Here is a 26,290-nt window from a genome sequence, read left to right as displayed (position 1 = left end):
TGCTGACACAATATGTACACAGATTATGAGTACCACTATACCAATACTCGTAATTTTATCAGTTGAGCTAACTGACATCTGTATATACTAGTGTGGTTATCAATGAACATCACAATCTCTTTACCTTTCATGTCATTATCTGTAATGTAAGCAGTTAGCAAGTTACTATCAGTGACCTCATTTCATTTTGGCCTCTCAACCTTGTACCACCATGTCTCCAACTCCATTAAAGTTTATGTCATCTACCTTCATCACCACCACCACCAGAATTCCAACTTCACTTTCAGCTTTCCCTCCTCATAATTGTACCTCCATTAATGGGGTGGTGCTGTCTCACAGTAAAAAAGTCAATTTTTCTGCTGGTTTGTACAGTAAAAAGCTTGTTTATAGACAATCTTTTATACCAGTAAAATCCCAGTTAAAATGCAACACTCCTTTAATTTCACCTGATGATCACTGGGGTTTGTGGTCTGCACTGCTTGCCACTGGAGCTTTTGGCATTTGGTAAAGTCTATTTTTTCACAAATACTCGTGTAAGGCGGTTTTACACAAATATTACTGTATAATCATCTGTTAGTTACTAGAATAACCTTATAGGAGGTATTATCAAGAAGTTTTTATAGGTTACTCCCTCCGCCCCCATCATTTGTTTACCTTTGTTTTGGCACAAAGACCAATGAAAGGGCAGGGGACCATTTATGGTGGTTGTTAGTGAATGACAAGTAGATCAAGTGAATGTGTTTGATCAAATTTCCCAAAAAAAACCTTAACCTTTCTAATATAGAAAGGTAAACAACAGAATGAGATACCCTAAGATGGAATAGGTAAACAAATGACCGAGACAGAGGGAGTACTTTGTGTAAAATAATACAGACTTACGGAGGAAAAATTCTTATGTCCTCCAGAAGGACCATACTCCTTACACCTGAAGGCAATCCACCAACTGAAATATTATAAAGACTTTGGTTAAGGAGTACGGTCCTCCTGGAGGACACAAGAATTTTTCCTTACGGGGTAGGTCATAGGTTGTTTTACAACAGTCTTGTGTAAAACCGCCTTACACAAGACCAGTCCTAATTTTTTGTCCTCTTTGTTTAGTCTCCTTGTTAGGTAATTAAGAGCAAGTTGATATTATAAAGTAACTTTGATTTGCATGTTTTGGGGTCTTTCTGATTGTGTAAACTTACCCTTTTTTCTAGTGTTGTGGTGTGAATGGAATTGTGCTTGAAATATTTGTGATCCAAAAGATCAGAAAATGTTTGAATTGTATTTTTTGACTATGGTGGAATTGAACTAGGCAGATGCGTGATAGCTTGAAAACCACGCACACCAAATTAGCCACCCTTTTTAACGAGGTGACAAATTCCAACTTACGAAGTCATAAAGACAACCTGAGGCCTAATTGCTTCCATAGGGACTTGAACCTGTGATCCGTAGGTTAATTCAGCCGTGATTTGACCACATGATCAACTATTTGGGATTCTCTGGCAATGATGTCTTATTTTCTTATCGTCTTATTATGAAGTTTTCGTGGTATCCATGAGAATCTTGCCTCCATTAAACTGTAAAGTTTTCGACATCCCACCAATTAGACATCTCAGAACATCTTTGAATGCAATGAATGCTTTCATTGAATTTGGTGGATTCTTAAACAAGTTGCCAATATAGATAATGTAGACACTATTATCTCAGCACATCTATGCATCATTATCTTACGCGCTATCAAATGGACATAAACGAGTACTTTGGAGATTGAAGGTCAGAGAAGACAAAGGTTGGAAGCGTGGTTAGTGCTGCACTCGTCAGCATTTTGGTCGGCTTAGCAGCAAGTAATCTCAGGATTCTACCTTATGAAGCACCTGCATATTCAATAGTGATGGAATATTTACTGCCCTTGACCATTCCGTTGCTCTTGTTTAGAGCTAATATGCGTCAGCTTATATCGTCAACTGGAAGATTACTTCTGGCATTCTTGATTGGTTCAGGTTCTACCTTCTGTTCATCTTGCAGTAAAAAAATTCATGATATGTCATAGTTGGCTATTTGATGAACATGAGTCAGTTTACGGTTTTGCTTTGATGGTATTGCAGTGGCGACAATGATTGGGACATTAGTTGCTTTTTCGATAGTGCCTATGCGATCACTTGGTGCTGATGGTTGGAAAATAGCTGCCGCTCTCATGGGTAGCTACATTGGTGGAGGTAAATATCAATTCTGAATTTCTGACGGATACTAAGTTATGTTAGGATCTGCAGGTGCTGTCAGTAATTATCCTGTTCATTGTTTCGTGCAGCTGTCAATTATATTGCAGTTTCAGAAGCTCTTGGTGTCTCACCATCAATCGTAGCTGCTGGCGTAGCAGCAGATAACCTCATTTGTGCTATTTACTTCATGGCATTGTTTGCCTTAGCTTCAAGAATACCTCCTGAGGCCGCAAAGTCCACTACTGGTAGGTGCCCTAGGAGATTTCTTGTTCTCTGTTAATAAATTTTTACAAGGCCGGCTTGGTTTATCAATTGCACCTTTGGATGCATCGGGTTCAGATTGGTTGCATACCGGACTTGGACTTGGTCCATGTCCAAGTATCATACCTAACTACGATACCCATGTCCAAGTGTCTAGTACCGTACTTAAGTAGTCACGATAAAGTTAAGATTTTGAATTTGTCCCTTTTGGTCTATGTTCAGGAAATACAGAAAAACTCAGATGAAAGTGCTGATCAAGTTATGTTTTTTTTTTCTTGACAGATTTAGAGGAATGTTCTCGATTAAAATCTACAGACAAGCTTCCTGTGCTACCTACAGCCACTGGCATTGCAGTATCTTTTGCTATATGCAAACTATCTTCTTTCTTTACTACACGTTTTGGATTGCAAGGAGGAGTTTTACCTATAGCCACGGCAGTTGTCGTTGCCCTAGCTACTGCCCTGCCCCAAGTGTTCACCTACCTTGCGCCTTCTGGTGATGCTATATCACTGATATTGATGCAGGTACGAAACCCACCTTCTGCTACTTTTTTTTTTTGAAATCTGACAGAATAATTTTTCTCAGTGTCTCTGCTTCTTTTAGTCTGAAGTAGCAGTCTGTCGATGTAAATCTCGGCACAATGTCCATTCAGTCATTCGAAAATACATTTTCTGTTCGAGTCTTTGAGATCTCGGAGTTGAACTTCTTTGTTGTTTTGGTAATAGGTATTTTTCGCAGTGATTGGTGCGAGTGGCAGTGTGTGGAATGTTATAAACACAGCACCAAGTATCTTTTTGTTTGCGCTGATACAAGTTACTGTCCATCTGGCTGTCATTCTTGGATTAGGGAAGTTATTTCGGATAGAACTTAAGCTCTTGCTTTTAGCCTCCAACGCCAATGTTGGAGGCCCTACAACCGCTTGTGGAATGGCCACCGCCAAAGGCTGGGATAGTTTGATTGTTCCTGGAATTCTTGCAGGCATTTTTGGGATATCAATTGCCACTTTCCTCGCCATAGGTTTTGCTGTAACTGTTCTTAAATACATGTAGTTCTTGCAAACGTATTGTACGCCTCTAAGATGAATAAAGCACTCTTTTTATCTAGTTGACCGACTTCTTAAACTCGTGTTATTTGAGACCAGCAAAAAAGAACTTCTGATTGATATACAAAAGGGCTACAAAATCCGTAGCATATGCTGTTGCTGCGACTTCTGAGACATTACTAGCCTTTTTACTCGAGTTGAGAATGCTACTATTTTCAGTGTAGTTTTATCATATACAGAGAATGTACCAGGCTACCAGCAGACATGAATGTCCCGAGATGCATCATAAACGGACCATACAGCATCTCAGGGCTGATCACACGTATCAGACGTATGCCACCATGTCCTGATGTATCAGGGTAAGAGTGCGAAGGTACGTGACAAAGCGTGTGCACTAAAATCGCAGTTTAACCAAGATAACGATAAAAATAGGCAGGCAAATCATGTCTGTATCACATTCTGAAATAAACAGGAAACACAGATGGTCTTATTTATAATAGAATTAAGAGAGGAGACAACACACAAGAAAGTATTCATCTCCCTCTCCAGCACAAAAGAGTAGCGTAAGCCGTCTCCCCTTAGAAACACACAAAAGTACGACTTAGCCTTAACCTACTACAGTACTACTGTTTGTGAAACTGAGAACCAACAACTACAAAGCGCATTTTCAAATTGAAATCTAGTTTCTGACAGGTGACTCCTTGAGCTTCACAGGCGAAAAATTCAGATTCGTCCAATCGAAATCCCTACATGGAGATGCAGGTGCCTTTGGTGTTGGAGGACTTGCTGGGGCACAAATATCCAGAATCTCAAACTCCGCAAGCTCCATACGAGTCTCAACCTGAAATCGGAAGACAATCGCTTAAGGTCAGCAGAAAGCCACAGTGACAATAGGGAGATGAATACTTTCTTGTGTCAGACAAATAAAACGTGTGAGACAAACCCATTTTCCGAACAATTAACACTTATTGACTGATATGATATACAGAGGATAAACGGACCCGTCTCACAAAAAATAATTGAAATTATTACTACAAACCTCATAGTCTGAATCAGTAAACATGCTCATGCTCTTGGTCTGTGAAGTGGGAATTGAAGAATCTGAAAATGAACAAGATGCAATTCAGACTTAAAACAGTTCGGAATACTACTGTAATGAATTATACGCAAATTAAACTTTTCACTTTCGGGTCTCACCTTTCTTAAGGCCAACAGTTTCCAGGAAATAATCCAGGCTCAAATTCATCGACTGTCTCTGCGCCTTAACGCATTCATCATGGTTATGAATGTTTCTCTCCTCTTTCACCCAGTCATAAACCCCGACACACTTCTTGTTTGACAACTTTTCCTGTGCGCGTGGCCTTTGTGAATTTGTTAAATCCCCAAGAGGTTTCCGAACCTTAGGAGGTTGCACTTTCTCCGGACCCTTAAATTCAGTAAAAGTTTTCCCAGGAGCCGCTTTGTTCTTTCCAAGAGGCTTGCTAGAGTTAGTCACATCGCCAAGGGGCTTCCTCCCCGCCTTTGATTTCATCTTCTCGGGACCTCTAAAGACGTTGTCATTCATCCGAATAATTGGATCAAATGAAGCCATTGATTACAGAAAATCGATAAGTTCAGGTTCGCCTTTATATCAAATCTGCAAGAAATGGCAGACAACTGAAAATGTCATTTACCCAAAATACACAATGCTGTTAACCAAGAAAAAGGGTTTTTCTTGGCTCATCAAACAAACAACACATCAAAGCGTACGAGGTAGAGACGGTCAGATATACAAAAAACCGTTCCAAATCCCAACCCGAAAACCTTCAATTCCAAAGTTTTCGCAATTAAATTACAAGAACAAAGAGATATTCCATTTATCTGAACAGGGAAGAAATCTATTGTTTACGCAATGATAACGAATTCGAAACAGTACACTTTAAATTACTATACACAGGATTCAGGAGGTTATGAAGGGTAAACCCTAATTACAAAATTTCTTCAAACTAATGGAGCAAATCAAATTATCAAAGAATAACCCAGAAATTACAAGAACAACCTAATCAAATTTATTTCACAAAGAGATCTTCCATTTATCTGAACAGGGAAGAAATCAATTGTTTACGCAATGATATGAATTCGAAATATTACAATTTAAATTAAATTACTATACACAGGAACCTATGAAGAGTAAACCCTAATCACAAAATTTCTTCAAACTAATGGAGCAAATCAAAGAATAACCCAGAAATTAAAAAAATAACTTAATTCATATAATCGCGACAAAATACCCAAATCATTCATATTAATAACAAAAGATTGAATCCAGATACAATTTGAAGATTAGTAAATAAATCAAATTGATAACAGGAATTAAACACAAGAATTAGTAAATAAATCAAATTGTTAAAAGACTTACTTGAAGGAAATACAGTAGTTTTTCGGTGTCGAAAACTTGTTTCCGTTAATTAGCTTGTTGTTAATCACTTTTGTTATTGATCTGAAGATTGGGGGATGTAGAAATAAATGGATGTTTGAGAAGTTTGTGTTATTTTTTATTTAAAAGATGAAAAGAGCGGTTTATGCAATCAAGAATTGCAACGGTAACATTGGAGGAGGGGTTGCAACTCCCAAAATTTACAATTAAGCCCTTTTTGCCTTTTAATGATGATGGAATCATCGGGTTGTTATGGCCTTATGGGCCTATAGCCCTATAGGTCCAAAATAATTAAAGGGGCGTTTGGCTGACTTTTATAAGTACGGGAAAGGGAAATAAAGTTATTGATTTCCTTTCGAATGAAATTCTCTTTCTTACCCCTCAATCCATCTAATTCCTTACCCTCACCCTTAAGGTAGAAATTTTATTACCCTTACTACCCTTCAACCACCTTATTTACCTATCACTACACTTGCGACTCCCACCACACCAGTAACCATCAAAACGCCGCCACCATTGCCACCAAAATCACAACCACAACCACAGTCACCCCACATAAACCACCACCACAACCACTATGACACCACCACAATGCCACTGCCACCATCACAACCACCCCACCTAAACCACCACATGCACACCAAAACAAACCACAACCCACCACACTTCATTTTCTTGATGTAATCAAATAACTAGTTAAGTTTTAAGTAATCTCTTACCTTCCCCCTTCTTACCCTTTTTAATTTTTTTTCCCTTTCTCTTTCTCTAACCAAACGCCTCCTAAAGGTGCTACTGATCTTGATTTTTTTTTATTCTTTCATAATTTTTCGCTCAACTTTCTCTCTCATCTCTTTTTACATGTAATTAGCATAAAAATTAAACAAAAACGGCTTTTATCATGTACGACAACATAATCAAACAAATCGTAATGACATAATAACGTAAATAAACAAGCGTTTAACGCGGCCAACTCCTCCTGTTGTATTTGTGCCTTGAATCTATTACTCTATTAGTCGCCACTTTAAACAACTATCACGAGGGTCTCACAGATAATTATATTGGTGACTTTTACATCGACACGTTTTACATCGATTAGTCTAACGTTGATTCACTTAGTAATTCATTTTTTTGACTTTAGAAAAATCAATTCGATTTACGTCGATTAGTTTAACATTGTTTCACTTAGTAGTTCGTTCTTTTCATTTTAGAAAAATCAATTCGTTTTACGTCGAATAGTTTAACGTTTTTTAATTTGTGGATCAAATACTAGGTACTTCAATTGTTTGTTATTCAATATTAGTTGTTAGTTTCAATTTGTCGATAGTTTGATTGAAACAAAACTCGAACTCAAGCTTATACGAGATTGAAAAAATTGAATTCTTTATCAAGTTTGGGAGTTTAAACCCCGAATTCAAGCTTTCTCGAGATCATATATAATTCTTAAAATTACGTTTATTTCCTTACATATTTTTCAATAACTTGGGATTCAAATTTATACGAAAACATTGCGCATTATTTGATGTGATGAAACCAATATACAATTATGATAAATATGTTTATAAAATCACACAACTTTCAACCATCTCGAACTTTTTAAACCGAACTAACGGTTAACTCGACTTAACTCGTTAGATCTTCAAGCTGAGTTCAAACTTGAGTCGAGCTCGCATTAGCTGAGATGTTCGCAAGATGTCTGGTCTCATTATCACCCTAAATTCTACTCCGTATTTAACATAATTTAAATCCATACTTGACGACCATTTACTAATAACTACTCCCTCCTATTCAACATGTTGGCTGGTGTGAGTGGTAAGGACTCTCATCTCTTAAACAAGTGGTCAGGGGTTAGATTCCTGACTCTTGCGAATGAAAAAACCAAACTTGGGAGGGGTCAACCCATTAAATCGCTTCCGATCTCGAAGGAGATTCTTTTCACGTTGGTGATCTCCCAGTCAACACCCAAAAAAAAAAAAAAAAAAATAAAAAAAATTAACTAGTCCCTCCTATTCAACATCTTATTTATGTTTTTTTAGATTTGTGAAGCAAAATGTAAAGAATATTTTTTTAGATTTGTGAGAGGTACTTTAGCGAAATGTAAAGAATCCGCTAAGAAAGAGGGGGAGTAAAAAAACAAAAAATTAAGAGGAGAGAATAAACCCAAAAAAAAAACAAAGGCAAGAGCAAGAAGGAGATGAGCACTTGACTATAGCAAATAAGCAGTGCCGCCATTTCAATATCTTCAACTTCTTCACCGCTTCATTTACCACAAATTTGTTCGTAGATCTTCATACATCATATAATTCCTGCAAATTCAATTTATTCCAACAATCCAATTGCAGTATTATAGTGTAAGTTTATCATTTTCTATATCTTATTTCTCTGAACCCTTAAACCCTAGCTATTTTAAATTTGTTGTATCATATTGTTTAGATTAATATCCAATGAAAGGTTCAATTTTATGAGGTGGGTAGTTCTTAATTTTGATGGGATCAAGTTATTTGGTGGAAAGATTCAATCTTTTTCTGGGTTTATTAGATTCATTCAAATCTTTCAAGTTATTGAGATAATGGGATTTGCTGGATTGTTGTGTTTTCTTGAGTATGAACTTTGTAGCTCAGCTTGGTCGGAGGGCATTTTTGAGGCCCTTGTGTTGTTTTCGTTTCGGTTTCGTTTCGCCGATTATCATTTGCAGTTATAGTAGCTCTTGTGATGATAGTGATGATAATACTAGTTGTGTTAGTGGGTTTGATCATATTGAGAAATTGATTAGAGAAAATTGGAAGGTTCCGGATTTCGATAGAAATATGGGGATTGATGATGATGATGATGAAAAGGAAACGGAAAATGTGGGTGCTTTCTCGAGAAATAAGTATTATGAGACTACTCGGAGAGATGTCGATAGGTTATTTGATATATTGAGGCAAGATGGTCCAGGGTTTGACGTGAAATCGGCTCTGGATGAATTGAATGTAAGGATTTCAGGGTTTATTGTTAGGCAAGTGTTTTTGAAGATTTTGAAAATTGTGGATAGTGAAAATAAGACTGTGTGCGCGAGATTGGCGTACAAGTTTTTTGTGTGGTGTGGCGATCAGGAGTATTATTCACATACAGTCAATGCATACCATTTGGTGATGCAAATTTTTGTTGCTGCCGAGGAGTTTAAGGCAATGTGGCGATTAGTTGATGAGATGATGGAGAAGGGTTACCCGGCTACCGCCAGGACTTTTAACATTTTGATATGTTGTTGTCGTGAGGTGGGATTGCAAAGAACGGTTGTTGAGAGGTTTATTAGATCAAAGACATTCAATTATCGTCCTTTCAAGCATTCCTACAATGCTATTTTACTCTGCCTTCTCAATGTGAACCAACATCGATTAGTTGAGTGGGTTTATCAACTAATGCTGTCGGATGGCTATTCGCCTGACACTCTAACTTATAATATACTCATATGTGCGGAATATAGGTTGGGAAAGTTGACTCATGTTCACCGTTTACTTGATGAAATGGGTAAGGCGGGATTTTCTCCAGATTTTCATACCTATAATATCCTTCTTCATATTCTTGGTAAAGGGCACCGGCCTCTTGCTGCACTCCATCTTCTGAACCACATGAGGGAAGTTGGAATTCATCCTAGTTCTCTCCACTTCACAACCTTAATTGATGGTTTAAGCCGGTACGGGGATATGGATGCTTGCAAGTATTTCTTTGATGAGATGATTAAAAGCGAGATTAAGCCTGATGTCGCTTGTTATACAGTTTTAATAAATGGATATATAGCATCGGGGAAGCTTGAGAAGGCCCAAGAGCTTTTTGATGATATGTTTGCACAAGGGCAACTACCAAATGTTTTTACATACAACTCTATGATTCGGGGACTTTGTATGGCTGAGAAATTTAAGGAGGCATGCTCTATGTTGAAGGAAATGGAAAAAAAAGGTTGTGCCCCAAACTTTCTTGTGTACAGTTCCTTGATTTATAATCTTCGGAATGCTGGAAAACTTTCTGAAGCACGTAAAATCATGAAACACATGATTGGGAAAGGACAGTATGCCCATCGCGCCTCAAGAGTTTGGAGTTACAGGAAATGATAGTCATAGGAATAAAAACATTGTATTGGAGACAATGTTACTCGGACTTTGTTCAAAGTATCCGACACATGTACGTATGCCTTAAATGAAGGGTCAAGTGTGATACACATGTCTGAATGTTGAGTGTCAGACATTAGTATTCGAGGTTATTTGAAGAGTGAAAGTAACATAGATTGAAGAACAATGTATCAAATCTTTACACTCGACAGTTTGTCAGTTGGTCTCTGCTGCTTGTGTCAGATGTCATCTGAATTCTTATGGTATGAAAAACTTAACATTTTCTCAATTCTTTATATAGTCCAAGTTAATGCATGTGCTTCCCAAATAGCGATTAGGAGTAGTTAATCATGCTTTTGTAGGGGAAAGATGTCATCTTGATGATTGTTAACTGTTTACATTTGAGAATTGATAATATTTGCTGATCAAATTTAGTTTTCTTTGCCATTACTTCAGTTTTTACCTAGGTTTTGAATTTTTTTCCTCGTGTTCTTCTCACCTGCCAAGAGACTGTAACGAATTTGGAATAAGAAGTGGACAACACTAGAGATTTTTTTTTCCTGCATGTGTGTCCATGATTGGTAGACACTTACTGTTGTTGTAAAGCTTGCAAGGCTTTGCGACTAGATTTTTGCTGATGTGGTCTCTGGACTTGATGGTTTTTGCTTCTATTTCGGGGGAGAAAAAGCATTGTCATTAGCTGTGCTCATCAACGAAAGAACATATCATAATTTAAGACTTTTGCCAAGTTTTTTAAACTCGTACTTGAGAATAATTGCTGTGTAGTGTAGAAACTATTGTCTCTGGACTTGATGGTTTTTGCTTCTATTTCGGGGGAGAAAAAGCATTTTCATAGCTGTGCTCATCAAGGAAAGAACATATCATAATTTAAGACTTTTGCCAAGCTTTTTAAACTCGTACAGTCGTATTTGAGAATAATTGCTGTGTAGTGTAGAAACTATTGTCTCTTTTCTCGATCGTCATTGGTTTCCTCTCTGTTGATGTTCATTCAGCTTTTTAAGCTATTATGGAAGTATTCTCTGAAGCAACTCTGAATCTTTTGCTGCTTTTGTATTCCTAAAAGTCGGTGGCATTGACAAAGACCTTGTAGACGCGTGGTAAGTACCCGTTCTCGACTTTCTATTTGCTGCACCTCCCACTGTATATCTGTTTTCTGGTGCAAATATATGTTTGTAAATTGGATACAAACGTCGCCTAGACCCGTCTTGTTATATAGGCCTTTATGTGAGCAAGAGGTCACAACTTTTACCTTTTATGGTCCTATTTTGTCGAAATTGGACCAGTATGGCCGATACAATGTGTCTTGTTTGAGATCGTTGTACTAGGTTTTAACCTTTTTATTGTAGGAGGAATACAATATTTAGGGTTTTGCTCTATGCATACATGTGTCCCATATAAGTTTTTGTTGCGCCGATATAATTATGATTAAACCAATATTAGACTGATGGCAGTATGGCACATACATTTTTTACACCCTTTAGAAAAACAAGCCCTGAAAAACCACACCGATCTCAACGACACTGTGTTATAGTATGCTACCGTGATTCGTGACCATGAATGCAACATATGAAGATGGACTGTGCATCATTATGATCTCTAGTGCTATCAAAAAGTTGTTTGTGGTGTGTTGGGTGTTAGTGTCCAAAGATAGTGCTATGGAGTCAATGTTGGGGTCCAAAGGAAAACAAAGGTCTACATTTGACCCTCAAACAATGATTGTGATCAAGTTCAGGTTTTGTTAGTCTCGAGTCGGGATTTTTGCTGTTTGAGAAGATGATATATATACCAGCAGAAGAATTAGGATTTTACAACCTAGCGGTTGAGAGTGATAGTTTTTGCGGTATGAATTCTATTCGAGGGACTTGGAAGATCACATGGAAATATTATTCGTTTATTGCAGATCGTAAATTTGCATATTCCATTTTTAAGGAGGTGAGTTATAAGTTTATAACCATTGATTTTGTAAGACCAATAAGGTTGTCAACTTTAAGACCAAATTTGGGATATTCATGTCTTCTTGAGGTGGTTGATAGTCATTTACTTTCAAAGAGTCAACATAATCGAGGAGCGCGATTTTTGTATCTCCTTGGGATTCGAGCCTTTTTTTCATTTGTATCTAGATACAAAATCGACAAAATTGCGTTGAGATTTGCATTAACATCACAATTGATTTATTTTGTTTTAGTCTAAAGCCAAAGCTAGCGTTGTTCGACTCCCTTGCTTAAAACTGTTTTAACTTAAGATCTCTTATACAACCTTCTTTAATTCCACTTCTAATTAAATTGGTGTGAGAGCCGTTTTTAGTTAAGACGGTGTTAAACAAGAATTGGTGATCGATCCTTGGTAGGTTGCACTATTGGCAGCATGAAACTAGCATGATGCTTGCTTGAGTCATGAACCTATAGTTTATATGTGTTTGATGAATCATTGCGCATATATATATTCTGGATACCTTAAAATATGAATAATCGCCATCTTTCATATTGTTAAATGTTTTACTTTATTTGGTTTTGGTAGTCTACTTTAGTGGGCGTTTGCTCATCATACTCCTTTGAATTTATACTTCGTTTGTCTCGATTATTTCTTTATCTTTTATATTACCCGTGACGAGTATTTTAGTCAAAGGTAAACAAATATGTAAAATGGTTCAACCCTGGTGATGCATTTATAGTTTTCCTTTAGCCAACTTGTGTTGTGTATGTGTGAAAATGGTTTAAATATGTACAAATCGAAAACAAGAAGTCAAGAAGGATGTAGTTAGTATTGCGCACTCTATGTGGTGTTTATCTCGTTGTCACACTCACATTATCACATACAATGAAAAATACTTGTCATTAATGCCATTAGGTGGCATCATCTTGATGTATACTCTGTATAAACCAAAATTTCTAACCTTCGCCATTAAGCTGCCTTATACTCGTAAAACTTAGGTCTTATTCTTATCTGTTGAGCTGAACTGATGGAGTTGAACTGCTGAAGTAAGAGTTAATTTGAATAAAAGTGAATTGAACTCAAATGAGCTTAAATTAAGCCAAAAAGAAGAGGACTTAACTATTAGTATACAATCCGACTCCTTGATTTTGAACTAAATATAATAGTGTAATATGTTGGGGTGTGAATAACATTGTCTCGATTGAATCGATCAATATATTAATTCAGCTTATTCTGTTTGTGAAGGTCACAAGCTTGTGACCTCTAAAAGTCCTCCCCCACTTGCTCCTCCCATTTGCCCCTTTGTCTCACATCACAAACTTATCACAAATGACAATTTGTGATATTAAGATCGTTTTTCCCCTAAACATGAGTTGATTTTTTTTTTTGGAGGGTGTATAGAGGCCCTTGAAAAATATCTAGATGGGGGTATACGCATAACAATTGTCATAAGATTGCTGAGTTGATATTGGCATTGTATTATTCAGCAAATGAAGACAAGATGTCCCCATAGATATAGTAAGCCTTTTGACAAAACAGAAATAGTTTATTCACCGATCAACCATATTGCCATAATAGTAGGCCTTAACCATATCAATAATTCTTGCATTGCATGGCAAATTCCTACAACAACTATCCCCATACGCAATTACGCATACGGCATACCACATCTTTGTCATTATTTTAGCTCACATATTAAAAAATACATTTAATTCAACTAAACCTCTATTTATAGAAGTTTGATCAGACCTCTTAGATCAGCCAATAAGCAGAGGTCTTGAATTCGAGCCTTAAGAATATAGCAGTGCTTGGCTCAAATTTAGCCTAAACCGTTTGGTATACACGAAAAAATAGAATTTGGTTATAAGAATATATTATACTCATCAATTAATTGAGATGAATTAATAAAAGGCAAGATTATTTTTTCTCTTCTTTCTTTTCTTCTTTCTTCTCTTCTTTCTTTTCATCCTTTTTCTCTTCTTTCTTTTCTTCTTTTTTTTCTTCTTTAGCAGGACCAACAGAGACTATATCAACCTTACCAACTTTCTTCAATTTCTTCACAACTGCAACTGTATCCATTTGCCCTATCACTGTCAACTTTTGCTCTTTTAGATCTGCTGCTATTGAATCCACCCCTGTTATTAGTTCATCCACACTTTATTTAATATTCATCATATCGTGATTTTATTGTAAAACATCGGTTTCTTGTAAGATCGTTGTATGACGTATAATGTTCTCTTAGTAAACGCCATCTAATAATAGCAGTAAGTGGATTATACATCTGATGTATTACAGATTGTATAGTTTTTGAGCATTAAAATAAAAGTTTTTGAGTTTTCATTTAAAGTTTTTGAGTTTTATTATAAAGTTTTTGAGTTTATTTACTTAAACATTAATCTCAAAATCTCAAAAGTTACATTATAACTCAAAAAAAATTACATATAAGCTTAGAAAATTTTAATTTTTGACGTCATAAACCTAAAATGTAATTTATAAACTTTATAGAACTAAAAAAAAAATACACAAAAACTTATAAAGTGTGAGATAGTACATCCGATGTACAATCCTTTTTCTCTAATAATAGCGATAATAGAGGAGTATAAGCCCTTGTATAGTTACTCCCTTCATCTCAATCATTTGCTTACCTTTTTCTATTATGGGAATTTCGTATATATATATGAGACTTACTGATTAATCATATAATTAACCAAAGAATACGTAAATATTTGAGTTGGTGCAATCTAACACGCAAGATTGTTTCATACAAGACTCACTAGATAATCTGACTAAGCCGTAACTTATTTTGCTACCTAGGATTCTAAATTCTAGCTTCGTCCCTAAATATAATCATTTATGTAAACGTGTAGTTTATGTTACTCCGACGCTTCTTATTCCCTCGCGTACCAGACTACCAGTGTCCTACACTCAACACTCAAACACGGGTATGACATTTGAACACTTCATTTTAAGCCACAACATGTAGATATTTCATTAAAATAGCAAAGTTCGACACTTAGACATGCCACATAAGCCACATGCATCCATATTGGATCACTTTTAAACGAGTTTAAGTAACATAGCGCGTAGTAAATGGTTTATATACTGTATGAGGTAGAAAAGTAGAAATGTTTGCAAGTACCAAAGATATCAGCTGCAGCTTCAATGGCCTTCTGCTTTGTTTTTTCATCAGTCATGGTCAAGACCTTGAGCACAACTTTCTGCCCATGTGAAAACAATGACAGAATTAATTTAACAAAATCAACAAATTCATAACAAAATAAAATTAGTACACAAATTCTTGTTTAAGACGAACATATCCGTCTTATACAAACTCACATGTCTCATCTATCTATAGGGTTATACTTAAAACCCGTTTTACACTTAAGAGGTATATGATCGTCTTAAGGTAGATCAACTACGATTAGTAATTTAGGATGAATTTATAGAATTTTTGAATTAAGAAAAGAATAATGAAGAAGAATATACCTGAGCCATAATGATCTTAGAACAAGAAATTAAAGTGAAAAAGAATAGTGTGACATTAAATGGAAAAAGGAGGAGAATGGAGAATGGTTGTGTTGAATTTAAAGGAGTGCAAAATGTGAGGTTGGTGTTTCATTGACCAATTGGCCTCCCTTGTGACGGGTTACCATTTGTGGCGGATATTTTGTGAGATAAAATGGTAACAAAATGGGTTAGTGGAGAAAGGGGACCACATGAATAGTGTTGCAGAGAGAGAAAAAGTGGGTACTTTGTGAGGTAAAATAGTATCCGTCACTCAAGAGTGACGGATAGGTGCCGTCACAAACAAGAATTTGTGTTCATTGACATGGATGTGGGGTCCATTTAATGGTATTTTTGCAGCCTACTACTTAAAAGTCGGCACAAATAATGCTACCTTTTGTGCCTAAGCCATGTTGCAAAAAAGTAACGTAAGTAATCTCTACTCTCTAGCAACAAGATTGAAATCGATGTTTAATCCCCAATTCTTATTTCAGACTAAGGTATCCGTCTTATTAATAAGACGGATACCATATTCTCTCACAAAATACCCATTTAGGGTAAGTGGAGAAGCACATGGGGGGTCCCACCTTTGTCCCCTCTACCCATTTCCTCTCACACAACGACCCGTCTTAAAATCCGACCCATTTTAAGCAAGACTTACTCATGTTTAATATTGTGAATTTGTGATAATGTCCGTTTAATTTATCGAGAGATGGGTTGAACTGTGCTGAACTAGGGGTGTTAACGAGCCGAACCGAGCCCGAGCTTGGCTTTGCTCGGCTTGTGCTCATAAAGTAAAACTCGAGTTCGAGCCGATCTCGAGCTTACCCGAGCTTGAAAAAATTGTGCTCGTTATCAAGCTTGCGAGCTTTAATGCGAGCTCGAGCCTATATATAATTGTTGAATTGTCGTTTTTTCTCTCTCGATATGTTCAATAACAAGGCTCGAAAGTTTTATATACCAATATTGGAAAATCAATAAGACATTTTTGATATGTGTGATACAAATATATAATCATGACAAAATATTTTTATAAAATATGAGTAATATCTCATCTAATTACACAAGTTCGAGCCGCTCACGAACTTTTCGAGCCGAGCCAAGGTTTGCTCGGCTTGACTCGTTAAGCTCTCGAGCCGAGCCCGAGCCCGAGCCGAGCTCACACGAGCCGAGTCTTGACCGAGCTTTGACCGAGCCGAGCTCGAGTTGCTCGCGAGCTGTCTCGTCTCATTAACAACCCTATGCTGAACATAGCCGAGCTAAACTGAATAGAGTTGAAATTAAGACAGAACCATGTTCTTTATCGTTTAATTTCAAGCTTCATTCAGTTCAGTTCAGCCCAACTCGGTTCAGCCCTATACAAATTAACTCTTACTTCAGCTTTGTTAAACTCATCTCAGCTCTATTCAGTTCAACTCCAAATCTACAGTTCAGACCAACTTTTTTCAACCGAAAAAAACATGATCTAAGTCCTGGAACTTTAGATAGGATGAAACAAGACACAAATTAGGTTTTGTGCTTGCACACCTTGGAATTAAGTCGACAGCACCATCGTGGTACTATCAAAATCGTAAATCTTAGAGAAGGAATCAAAAAAATACAAAAGCTATAACACACATTCTTTCTATAATAAAATACAAACGCTTATATTGTCATATACTCATATTGCTCTAGCTTCTTTAATTACGTACTTAAAATTGTACTCTCAAAGTGTTACTAATTGGCTACTGAGATCATATTGTTACTTTGTTACTACGGAGTCAAAATTGGCTACTTATCCTCATTCCAAAACTGTTTTCACCTTGACTAAACCAATAATTCTAGAAACAGGATTCAAAAGTCAATGCAAATCATGTTGTTTATTGACCCTTTTCTTGGGCCTCAATTCAAAGAAAACCTATATGTAAACCCATTTTCAAAATATTTAATCACCTATAAAACTATAGTAGGGATTACAATAATCTTATACGGAGAAGTATCTCATTTAAATGATAGAAATAAATTAGGTGCATAAATTATTTGTATTTGAAAACTTGTATCCTAAGGAAGAAGTTGGAAGAAGTTTGAATGCCTCTATTTGATTGACAATGAAATCTATTGTGTCTAGGGAGCGATCCTTACCAAAAACTCTCCCGATAAGCTTTCACTCTTACGACAAGACAAAACAAGAGTGTAAATCACATTTTAACTCGCAAAAACATACTCCCTCCTATTCCAAATAACTGTCCCATTGTGAAGATGGCACAAGAATTAAGAAAGTGAGTTTAGACCACATAAAACGGACAATGAGACAGTTATGTGAATAGACGGAAATAGAATTGAATTTGGACCACACAACACTTACCAAAAATGGACAATGGGACATTATTGTAAATAGACGGAAATGGACAATGGAACGGTTATCTGGAATAGGAGGGAGTATGAGTATTATGTTCGGCTACGCTTTAATCAACCGTGTTTTTTAAGTAGAAATAGTCATCCTTGTAGAAAGAGCGACAATTTAATGCATAAGACTATCTTAGCTAGATACACATTCAGTAATCTACTTGTGTGATCGTTTAATTTTCCTCCGCTTAAAAATGAAAAATCTTAAAACTTTAATTTAAATTTTCAACTTTTTTAAGTTTAACTTATGAGATTACTCGCTTCCCCGGTTGAATTTCGCCGCCCTAACGGTAAATCCTAGCCTCGCCACTATTAATGCAAGCAACATTCTTTATAAAATTAGGTCTAACAAGTAGATTTGTGTCAATGCGTTTTATCGTTTAACAGATCACATTAAGGAATCATGATAGATTTATCAGAAAAGTTAGAGTGAGCTTAAAGTCAACTCGACTTCCTAAATAGTTAAGTCAAGCTATTTACTCGATAAAACGACCAATATAACAATATAAGTACAATTATTGAAATAAACATATCACTTACTCGTATAGTCGTATTTGTTACTTCCTCTTATTCTCTAACATCTTCCACATTTACTAAAATGCCAAATTTACTAAGATCTTCCACTTTCCTTATTAGTCCATAATTTATGGTTCGTAGGACTTGTGATCCCACATTTCCTCTCTTACTTTCCATTTCCTTCATTTTTCTTCATTCCTCTTAAAAACTACCCAAAAAATAATGTGGAATATAATAGTGAATAGGAGGTAATAGTTAATAGTAAAGTCAAGCTTTATTAATGTGTTAATTTTCTAGGTATCATAATTCATTTGGGCAAATTTGGAATCACCTTTTAGCGTATGAGTTGTAGACCTCAAAAATCATAATAATACTCCGTAACAAGCATTCTAGTAAAAGACAAAGCTTGGTGATAAAGTTCCGCAATACTCGTATTTATGATGACCAAACAAAAAAAAGCTGCCTGTTTTTTTGTCACTTTCTTTTTTCTTTGGTTACAATTCCAAAAGATTCCCAATCCAACACTTAGCCCAATCAAATTTAGCCCACGTATCGAATGGAGGGTGCATACTGCATACAATGGTTGGCCCAAATAAGGTTATTACAACAAGTTTTAGGTTATAGAACGGTCCTAATTGCTGAACTTTTTTTTTTTAAAAAAAAATTCTTTGAGGAATACTTCTTTTTATTTGAGAAAATCATAATGAGTATTTAGTTATTATTATTACAACATGTTTTGTTAAAACCTATGACCATGTTCTTTTCGGCTGAAAAGAGCTGAATTGAACTGAAATAAGAGTTAATTTGTGGAAAGGTGAGCTGAATAAAACTGAATAAAACTGAATAGAGCTCAACTGAACTAAAATGAGCTAAAATAAAGTCCAAAAGAACAAGGCTTAAAGAATTTATTTGTAAAGAGATGAGTTGTACTGAGCTGAACTGAGTTAAATGAACCCGATCTGAACTGAAATTAAGTCAAAAATAATTAGTTTGATTTCAAAGACACCATGCTTCTCGAATTAGTTTTTAAACTCGTTCTCGAAAGAGATCTAGTAATTCAACAGAGATCTAGTAATTCCGAGTTGACAGACGATTGTACGAGACCATAAAAATACCACATTCACTAACCCATTATAAACCAACAAATTCACCAATGTTATTAAAATTACATGCAATAATAATAATGCATCTTGAAGAGACTAATACAAATCACATAATACTACAAGCATGAGGGTTTTCATCACTAAAGATAGAAGCCACAGCCTCGTCTGACGCTACGGCAACAGAGTAGACGGCCGGAGTGTGGAAGAAGGCGTGGACGTTGCGGGAGCCGCTAGACGTGTCGTAATAATGATCAGTAATGTAAGTAGGGTACTTGTAAAATGAGGTATAGTGAGAATGTGATGGGAAAGGCCATGGTTCAGCTGCTTTCCCTGCCCTTTTTATTGCCTTTATTACTTTCCTCTCTTCTAACCTAAACCCTCGCACTGTCACCTTTTGGGTTTCCATCTCTACCTCTATCTCCTCAACTCCTGCATAAAAAATTTGTAATTACCCCTTAAATTGTAAGAAAATGCATTATACATAGATTATGCATGGTACATAGGTGGAAGATCTTAGTTATGTTAGGAAAGGGTCTGACTTCATCCTAACAATTTAATTTTACGTATTTTTCACGGAATATATTAGCATTCGGCCCCGCTTGGCTTGGTAATTAAGGGAATGTGTTCCCCTAATGAGTAATGAGGTTAAGGATTCCAATCTTGGCTCCCCTTATTATTTGTTTCAAGATTCACCAATTACACAAAGAATTTTATAACTATTTTTATAAAGGTATTTACGTAAAATAGCCGACTGTTTTACAATAAATGTAAAGCCGTCATAAATAATTTTTTATGATATGTCTATACGTTACTCAGACTATGCTACATGTGTTAGACGTAGTTACTTGATTATTAAATTGTAATGCCACGGTCACGGTGACATGGTCAGCCTGTGTTTAGCTCCATCCTTGATGGTACGTATTGTAAAAAGTACAGTATCATATAAAATGAAGGCGGAATTTCAGAAATTGTACATATACATTGTCGTTACTCTTCAATTGTTGTCATTAGATTATGCTTAATTAACTAACTATATCCAATCAATAATTTGGCATATGAACAAAACGGAGTATCAATTTTCTTACACCATATGATTGAAAACAGTAGATTTAGGCAGTGTGTGCTCTATTATTGGCATACACTGTAGATAAAGATAATAATACGAAGAATATAATAAGGTATAATCATGCTAGTACCTTTTTTTAAAAATTCAAATTAGATTAAACAAATAATTAAAGAAGATAATAATGGGAAATAATTGGTTGTTTGACACTATAACAAATGAAGTGGGTTTATTGTAGGGTATTCACATAATGTGACATGTTGAATTAGGAGGGCACATCCACATTTGTAAAGGGATTGCATAAATTATTAAATTATGTAAGCATAGATATTCAGATTTGCATTTTAAGATTTCATTTAGTTAAATTGAGAATCGAGATACAATGAACAAATTCACTAATTCAATTGAAATAATAAATTATTATAAGGTGGCTGTATATTTGTACGCATGCAAACAAATACGTTAAATTTATATTTTTAATTTGTGTAGCAACTTAAAAAATTATTTATTGTCCATAATACGATAAAATCATTTCTCCGGTATAGGGAACTACCATTGCCATTGCGTATGGCGGGTGACCCGGGTGTATCCCTGGTATGTTAGTGATCAACTTTGTGGCGTTATGTCTTCTCTAATTATATGTTAAATAGTATTCTAATGCATTTATAGACTTTTTTACTTAAATGTCAACAAAAAAAATATATCAATTGTAACACTTCACGATATATATATATATATATAGAGTAAGGATCAAGTGAGTCCACCCTTTATCATTGTCCCATGTCTATTTAGAAATTTAAAAAGATGGGATGGAGGGTTGAGATTGAAAGGGAAAAAGGGAGGATTAATGCTAAAATTAGGGGTTCAATCCTAATTAATCACTTTCCCTCACTACTATCCCTAATCAAGCCCTAATTCCACTATAAAACCCTTCTTTTTCCACTCACTTCTCTCTCATCTCACAATTATCCACCTCCTCATCTCTCTACAAATCAGAAAAACTCAATTCCTCTCAAAAATCCAACAAAATTCTAAAACCAAATAATTCAAAAAAAAAAAATTTCCCCCCTTCCTCTTGCTCTTCCTCACCTACCCGACCCCACGACACCTCCACCAACCGCACCACCACCGATCCACCACCCTCCTCTCATCTTACCACCACCGACCCACCACCCTCACCACTCCAAATATGAGCCACACCCCAAGCCCGCCACCACCCACACCGACAACCACCCCACATCCCCCACAAAAACCTCCTTCACTCACCCCGACTCCCACAACGCCGCATATCCCCCTTCACCCCAGATCTGAAACCACCACCAACCGGCCCCACAACCTCCACCACCGAAAACATCCCCGACCTCCCTCAACTGGCCGCACCTCTCATGTCCGTTACCACCACCGCAACCCACGACCCACCACGCATCACCCCTCCCTCACCCTCACGCGCCACCGTCGTGCATCCTCCCCATTCTCTTCAACACCCACCGGCCACCACCCTCGACACCTCCCATGACCCGACATCACCACCACCTCAACCACGCCAGATCTGCAACACACGACCTCAACTCGACATCACCACCACCTCAACCACTGATTTGTTTTAAAAAAAAAAAAGTTAAATTGTTGATTTGTTGTTCGTTGCTTTTTGATGTTTTTGTTCTTTATCTTTATGATGTTCAGTGGACGTTGTTTGTTGTTTTGTTTCTTTTTTTTTTTTTTTTTTTTTTTTTTTTTTTTTTTTTTTATATATATATATATATAAAGATTGGTGGTTGCTTTTTAATGTATTGGTTCTTTATGTTGTTATGTTCAGTGTGTCGTTGTTTGTTGTCTTGTTTTTTTTTTTTTTTTTTTTTTTTTTTTTATATATATATAAAGATTGGTGGTAGGTGTTAATTTGTTGATTGGTTTGTTTTGTGTATACGGGTTTGTTTGTGACTTTGTGTCACGGTTTTTGTGTTGCTAATTTACACTTGTATTTTGTTAAATTTACATTGGTAGATCTAATAAATATATAGTAGATTTTGAAAAAAAAAACGCATTATCATGATTTTTATCCTTAGATCTCATAAATATATTTATTATGCTCATATTTAATTACATTTACACTCGTATTCCTTTACATTTACACTCATTTTTCTTTACATTTACACTCATTTTTCAGATTTACACTCGTATTTCTTTACATTTACACTTGTATTTCTTTACATTTACACTCATTTTTCAGATTTACACTCGTATTTCTTTACATTTACACTTATATTTCTTTACATTTACACTTATATTACTTTACATTTACACGCATTTCTCAGATTTACACTCGTATTTCTTTACATTTACACTCGTATTTCTTTACATTTACACGCATTTCTCAGATTTACACCCTTATTTCTTTACATTTACACTCGTATTTCTTTACATTTACACTCATATTTTTTACATTTACACTCGTATATCTTTACATTTACACTCGTTAAAATTATGTAGATTTGCACTCATATTTTTTGTGGATATGAGTTGGTGGTGGAGGACGACGGTGGTGGTGTTTTTTGGTAGTCGGACTAAAGTTTTACTCGTAAAGGACAAAAGTGACACTTATAAAGGACCAAAGTTACACTCAAAGGACCAATTTACTCTTAAATTACTACATTTACACTCTTAAAATATTACATTTACACTCGTAAAACTTCACATTTACACTTGTAAAATGTTAAAATTATATAAAATCAAAATTTCCGTCACAAAAAAATCAAATTTACACTCTTAAAATGTTACATTTACACTCGTAAAACTTCACATTTACACTTGAAAAATGTTAAATTTATGTAAATTCAAAATTTCCGTCACAAAAAATCAAATTTACACCCTTAAAATGTTACATTTACACTCGTAAAACTTCACATTTACACTTGTAAAATGTTAAAATTATATAAATTCAAAATTTCCGTCACAAAAAATTAAATTTACACTCTTAAAATGTTACATTTACACTCGTAAAACTTCACATTTACACTTGTAAAATGTTAAAATTATATAAATTCAAAATTTCCGTCACAAAAAATCAAATTTACACTCTTAAAATGTTTACATTTACACTCGTAAAACATCACATTTACACTTGTAAAATGTTAAAATTATATAAATTCAAAATTTCCGTCACAAAAAATTAAATTTACACTCTTAAAATGTTACATTTACACTCGTAAAACTTCACATTTACACTTGTAAAATGTTAAAAATATATAAATTCAAAATTTCCGTCACAAAAAATCAAATTTACACTCTTAAAATGTTACATTTACACTTGTAAAACATCACATTTACACTTGTAAAATGTTAAAATTATATTTCCGTCACATTTACACTTGTAAAACTCATACAACATTACATTTACACTTCTGAAATCTAAAAGTCAAAACTGATTAATAGGACTTATGGACTCAATGATAAAGGGTGGACTCACTTGATCCTTACTCTATATATATATATATATATATATATATATACACACGAAAATCTATAACTACATTAAAACTATAATATAACAATAACAAAAAAGAAAAAGAACTAAATTTGAAATTCAAACCTTTAAGCTTGAAGAGTGCCTTCTTTAACTTGGCAGCACACCCTTCACAGTCAAGGTTTGGCACTAAAACCTCAACCATCTGCGTCCAATAACACCCCAAGAAATTAAACCAACAAACAAAAGAAATAAAATTAAATACCACTCAAAATATAAAACATAAAAGGGAAAACCACACTTAGAAATCATGCAAAAAATTGTGCTTAAGATATACTCGAGACGGAAATGGGGCAATTCTAATAAATACAGAAAAAATGAAATAGAGGGCATTTCCAAAAACATTAGAGGAAGCAATCCGTAAATGCCTTCAAATAAGTGTGACAAATGTAATGAAAATAAACTTACTAGACATTTCACTTTGCCTAAAAATGTTTCATTCTAAAATTGCATTTTAATTTTTTTTAATGAAATTATTAGACAAAAATACGTGTCTAAGAGTCTGTCTCACATTAACATAACGTGAGACATAACTCACATAAGTACATATATAACCTATAATAAACTACGTAGAAATTAGAAAAGGGAAAAGAAAAAAATATGAAATAAGAAAAATAACCATCCGAAATTATGAGACCCTCTTATACAAGAAAAAAATATGAAATAAGAAAAATAACCATCCGAAATTATGAAACCCTCTTATACAAGAACTGATAGACAAATAGTACATATTTACAAACAAAAATGTTATAGTTTTCAATTTCGTGTATCAGTTCAATTCACTACATTTTTCAAAATATAATCGGACATGTCGAAAATGTAATGACTTGAAGGAATGAATGATAATAAGAGGAGAAGACACTTACAGACATAGTTATTAGGTTTTCTTTAAAAGATGGAGAAAATTAGAGAGCAATGAGAGGGTATCAAGGAGAAAGAGATTAAGAGAGAAGCAAGCTGAAAAATAATTAGTCGTATGTACTATGTAGCAAAGAAACAAACATGCACATACTCCATATTTATGGAAGTACTTAATTATGAAGGTAGTTGAGTTATTTAGACAAGAAAACCAAATAGGGAGTAACTACTTATTGCATTACAACTTTACATGCTTTGGGTTTTGAGCTATGCAATAAAGTTTTATCAATGTCACGCGTGTTTTCAAAATCCAGTTTTCCTTGAAATGGATGTATCCGTCTTAATATTAAAATGGTCGGGTTAAATATTATTCTACCTCTGTATATAAAACAACTTTGTTGCTTTTGCCTATATATTTGCTTTGTTTTATTCTAACTACTTGACTCATCTTAAGGTTAAGACGGATATATACCGTCTTAAATAAGAATTCTTGGTCATAATCCGTGATATACTACTACGACCATTTTTGTTTTTCGGTTGATCTCTCTTGATACGGTAATATCCGTTTTAATTCTTATAGGAAAATGGGATAAGAATTTATCATTTATTAAGTCGGAAGTCTGTTTTCTGTATGTATATCACTTTTCTATTTATTTCATTTCCATAATACTCCATATATATTAAATAAATATATGAAAATGAGATTAATGAAAAGATTTCGTGTTAAAGTTAAGTCAATGAAATATGTATTACAATTACATCAAGATTAATGCATTGCATGTTAAACCTTAAATATAAGGTTATTGTAAGGTTAATGTATTTTCTTAAATTCACTTTGACTAACGTGTTAAAATGTCGACATTGTAATCAAAGTAAAACAAACAAATTTTACAACGAGTTAGAATATGTTCAATTTTACTTCCTAATAGAGAGTTTAATGTTTAACATTGACATCATTCATTCTCTTAAATCAGAGATACTACAAATCGAAAAAGATAAAGAAATTTATACTGATTAGATAAATTTTAAAAAAGTCATAAATTTCAAACATTCAATTTAAGTTGTAGTGCTACCCATCTATTATAGATATGTAGATATTGATCAGATACATTTTACAGAGTACGGAGTATATAGGATGACAAATGTAAATTAACAACAATACTCACACTTACATAACTTAATTATATAATCTTAATTGATTTGTCCCATATACAAAATTGAAAAATTATCTTATAGGATAACTAAGTTTATGGGAAAACTCTCCATAGTCCATATGATAAGGTATCAAATTAAGCACAAGAGGTCCCCAAAGGTGAAGAATCCTTTTATAAATGTGTTTGTCTTTTGTCCCAACACAAAACCCCATTGTAAATGTTG

General features: G+C 34.9%; 5 protein-coding genes across 7 annotated transcripts; 2 read left to right on the top strand and 3 right to left on the bottom strand.

Moving 5' to 3' along the window:
* Positions 1 to 119: 119 nt before the first annotated feature.
* Positions 120 to 3,586, top strand: LOC141656639 (uncharacterized). 2 transcript variants are annotated; one of them, XM_074463600.1, is made up of 6 exons: positions 120 to 504; positions 1,759 to 1,985; positions 2,091 to 2,201; positions 2,294 to 2,449; positions 2,748 to 2,989; positions 3,191 to 3,586. In XM_074463600.1, the coding sequence occupies exons 1-6, from the start codon at positions 212 to 214 to the stop codon at positions 3,512 to 3,514; spliced, it is 1,353 nt and encodes a 450-aa protein (XP_074319701.1). In that variant the 5' UTR covers positions 120 to 211; the 3' UTR covers positions 3,515 to 3,586. The 2 variants fall into 2 exon arrangements, with proteins under 2 accessions (XP_074319701.1, XP_074319702.1); XM_074463601.1 differs by having other exon boundaries at positions 174 to 504; positions 1,693 to 1,985.
* Positions 3,587 to 3,938: 352 nt separating this feature from the next.
* On the bottom strand, positions 3,939 to 6,152 carry LOC141656640 (uncharacterized). The gene is made up of 4 exons (XM_074463602.1): positions 5,906 to 6,152; positions 4,705 to 5,143; positions 4,547 to 4,608; positions 3,939 to 4,348 (listed from the first exon to the last, which is right to left on the bottom strand). The coding sequence occupies exons 2-4, from the start codon at positions 5,096 to 5,098 to the stop codon at positions 4,187 to 4,189; spliced, it is 618 nt and encodes a 205-aa protein (XP_074319703.1). The 5' UTR covers positions 5,099 to 5,143; positions 5,906 to 6,152; the 3' UTR covers positions 3,939 to 4,186.
* A 1,947-nt stretch (positions 6,153 to 8,099) lies between these two features.
* On the top strand, positions 8,100 to 11,350 carry LOC141656638 (uncharacterized). The gene is made up of 2 exons (XM_074463599.1): positions 8,100 to 10,271; positions 11,022 to 11,350. Exon 1 carries the CDS (start codon positions 8,524 to 8,526, stop codon positions 10,009 to 10,011), a length of 1,488 nt encoding a protein of 495 aa, XP_074319700.1. The 5' UTR covers positions 8,100 to 8,523; the 3' UTR covers positions 10,012 to 10,271; positions 11,022 to 11,350.
* A 2,136-nt stretch (positions 11,351 to 13,486) lies between these two features.
* Positions 13,487 to 15,541, bottom strand: LOC141656637 (heavy metal-associated isoprenylated plant protein 39). The gene is made up of 3 exons (XM_074463598.1): positions 15,448 to 15,541; positions 15,101 to 15,179; positions 13,487 to 14,096 (listed from the first exon to the last, which is right to left on the bottom strand). The coding sequence occupies exons 1-3, from the start codon at positions 15,454 to 15,456 to the stop codon at positions 13,879 to 13,881; spliced, it is 306 nt and encodes a 101-aa protein (XP_074319699.1). The 5' UTR covers positions 15,457 to 15,541; the 3' UTR covers positions 13,487 to 13,878.
* A 3,971-nt stretch (positions 15,542 to 19,512) lies between these two features.
* LOC141656636 (heavy metal-associated isoprenylated plant protein 31) lies at positions 19,513 to 25,032 on the bottom strand. 2 transcript variants are annotated; one of them, XM_074463596.1, is made up of 3 exons: positions 24,922 to 25,032; positions 24,122 to 24,200; positions 19,513 to 19,898 (listed from the first exon to the last, which is right to left on the bottom strand). In XM_074463596.1, the coding sequence occupies exons 1-3, from the start codon at positions 24,925 to 24,927 to the stop codon at positions 19,576 to 19,578; spliced, it is 408 nt and encodes a 135-aa protein (XP_074319697.1). In that variant the 5' UTR covers positions 24,928 to 25,032; the 3' UTR covers positions 19,513 to 19,575. The 2 variants fall into 2 exon arrangements, with proteins under 2 accessions (XP_074319697.1, XP_074319698.1); XM_074463597.1 differs by lacking the exon at positions 24,922 to 25,032 and adding an exon at positions 24,751 to 24,896 and having other exon boundaries at positions 24,122 to 24,693.
* Positions 25,033 to 26,290: the final 1,258 nt, after the last annotated feature.

This window comes from Silene latifolia, chromosome 5 (assembly GCF_048544455.1).
Source record: "Silene latifolia isolate original U9 population chromosome 5, ASM4854445v1, whole genome shotgun sequence".
NCBI classification, from domain to species: Eukaryota; Viridiplantae; Streptophyta; class Magnoliopsida; order Caryophyllales; family Caryophyllaceae; genus Silene; species Silene latifolia.
Note: the sequence above shows the minus strand (reverse complement) of the source record. Positions and strands in the feature narration are given on the sequence as shown.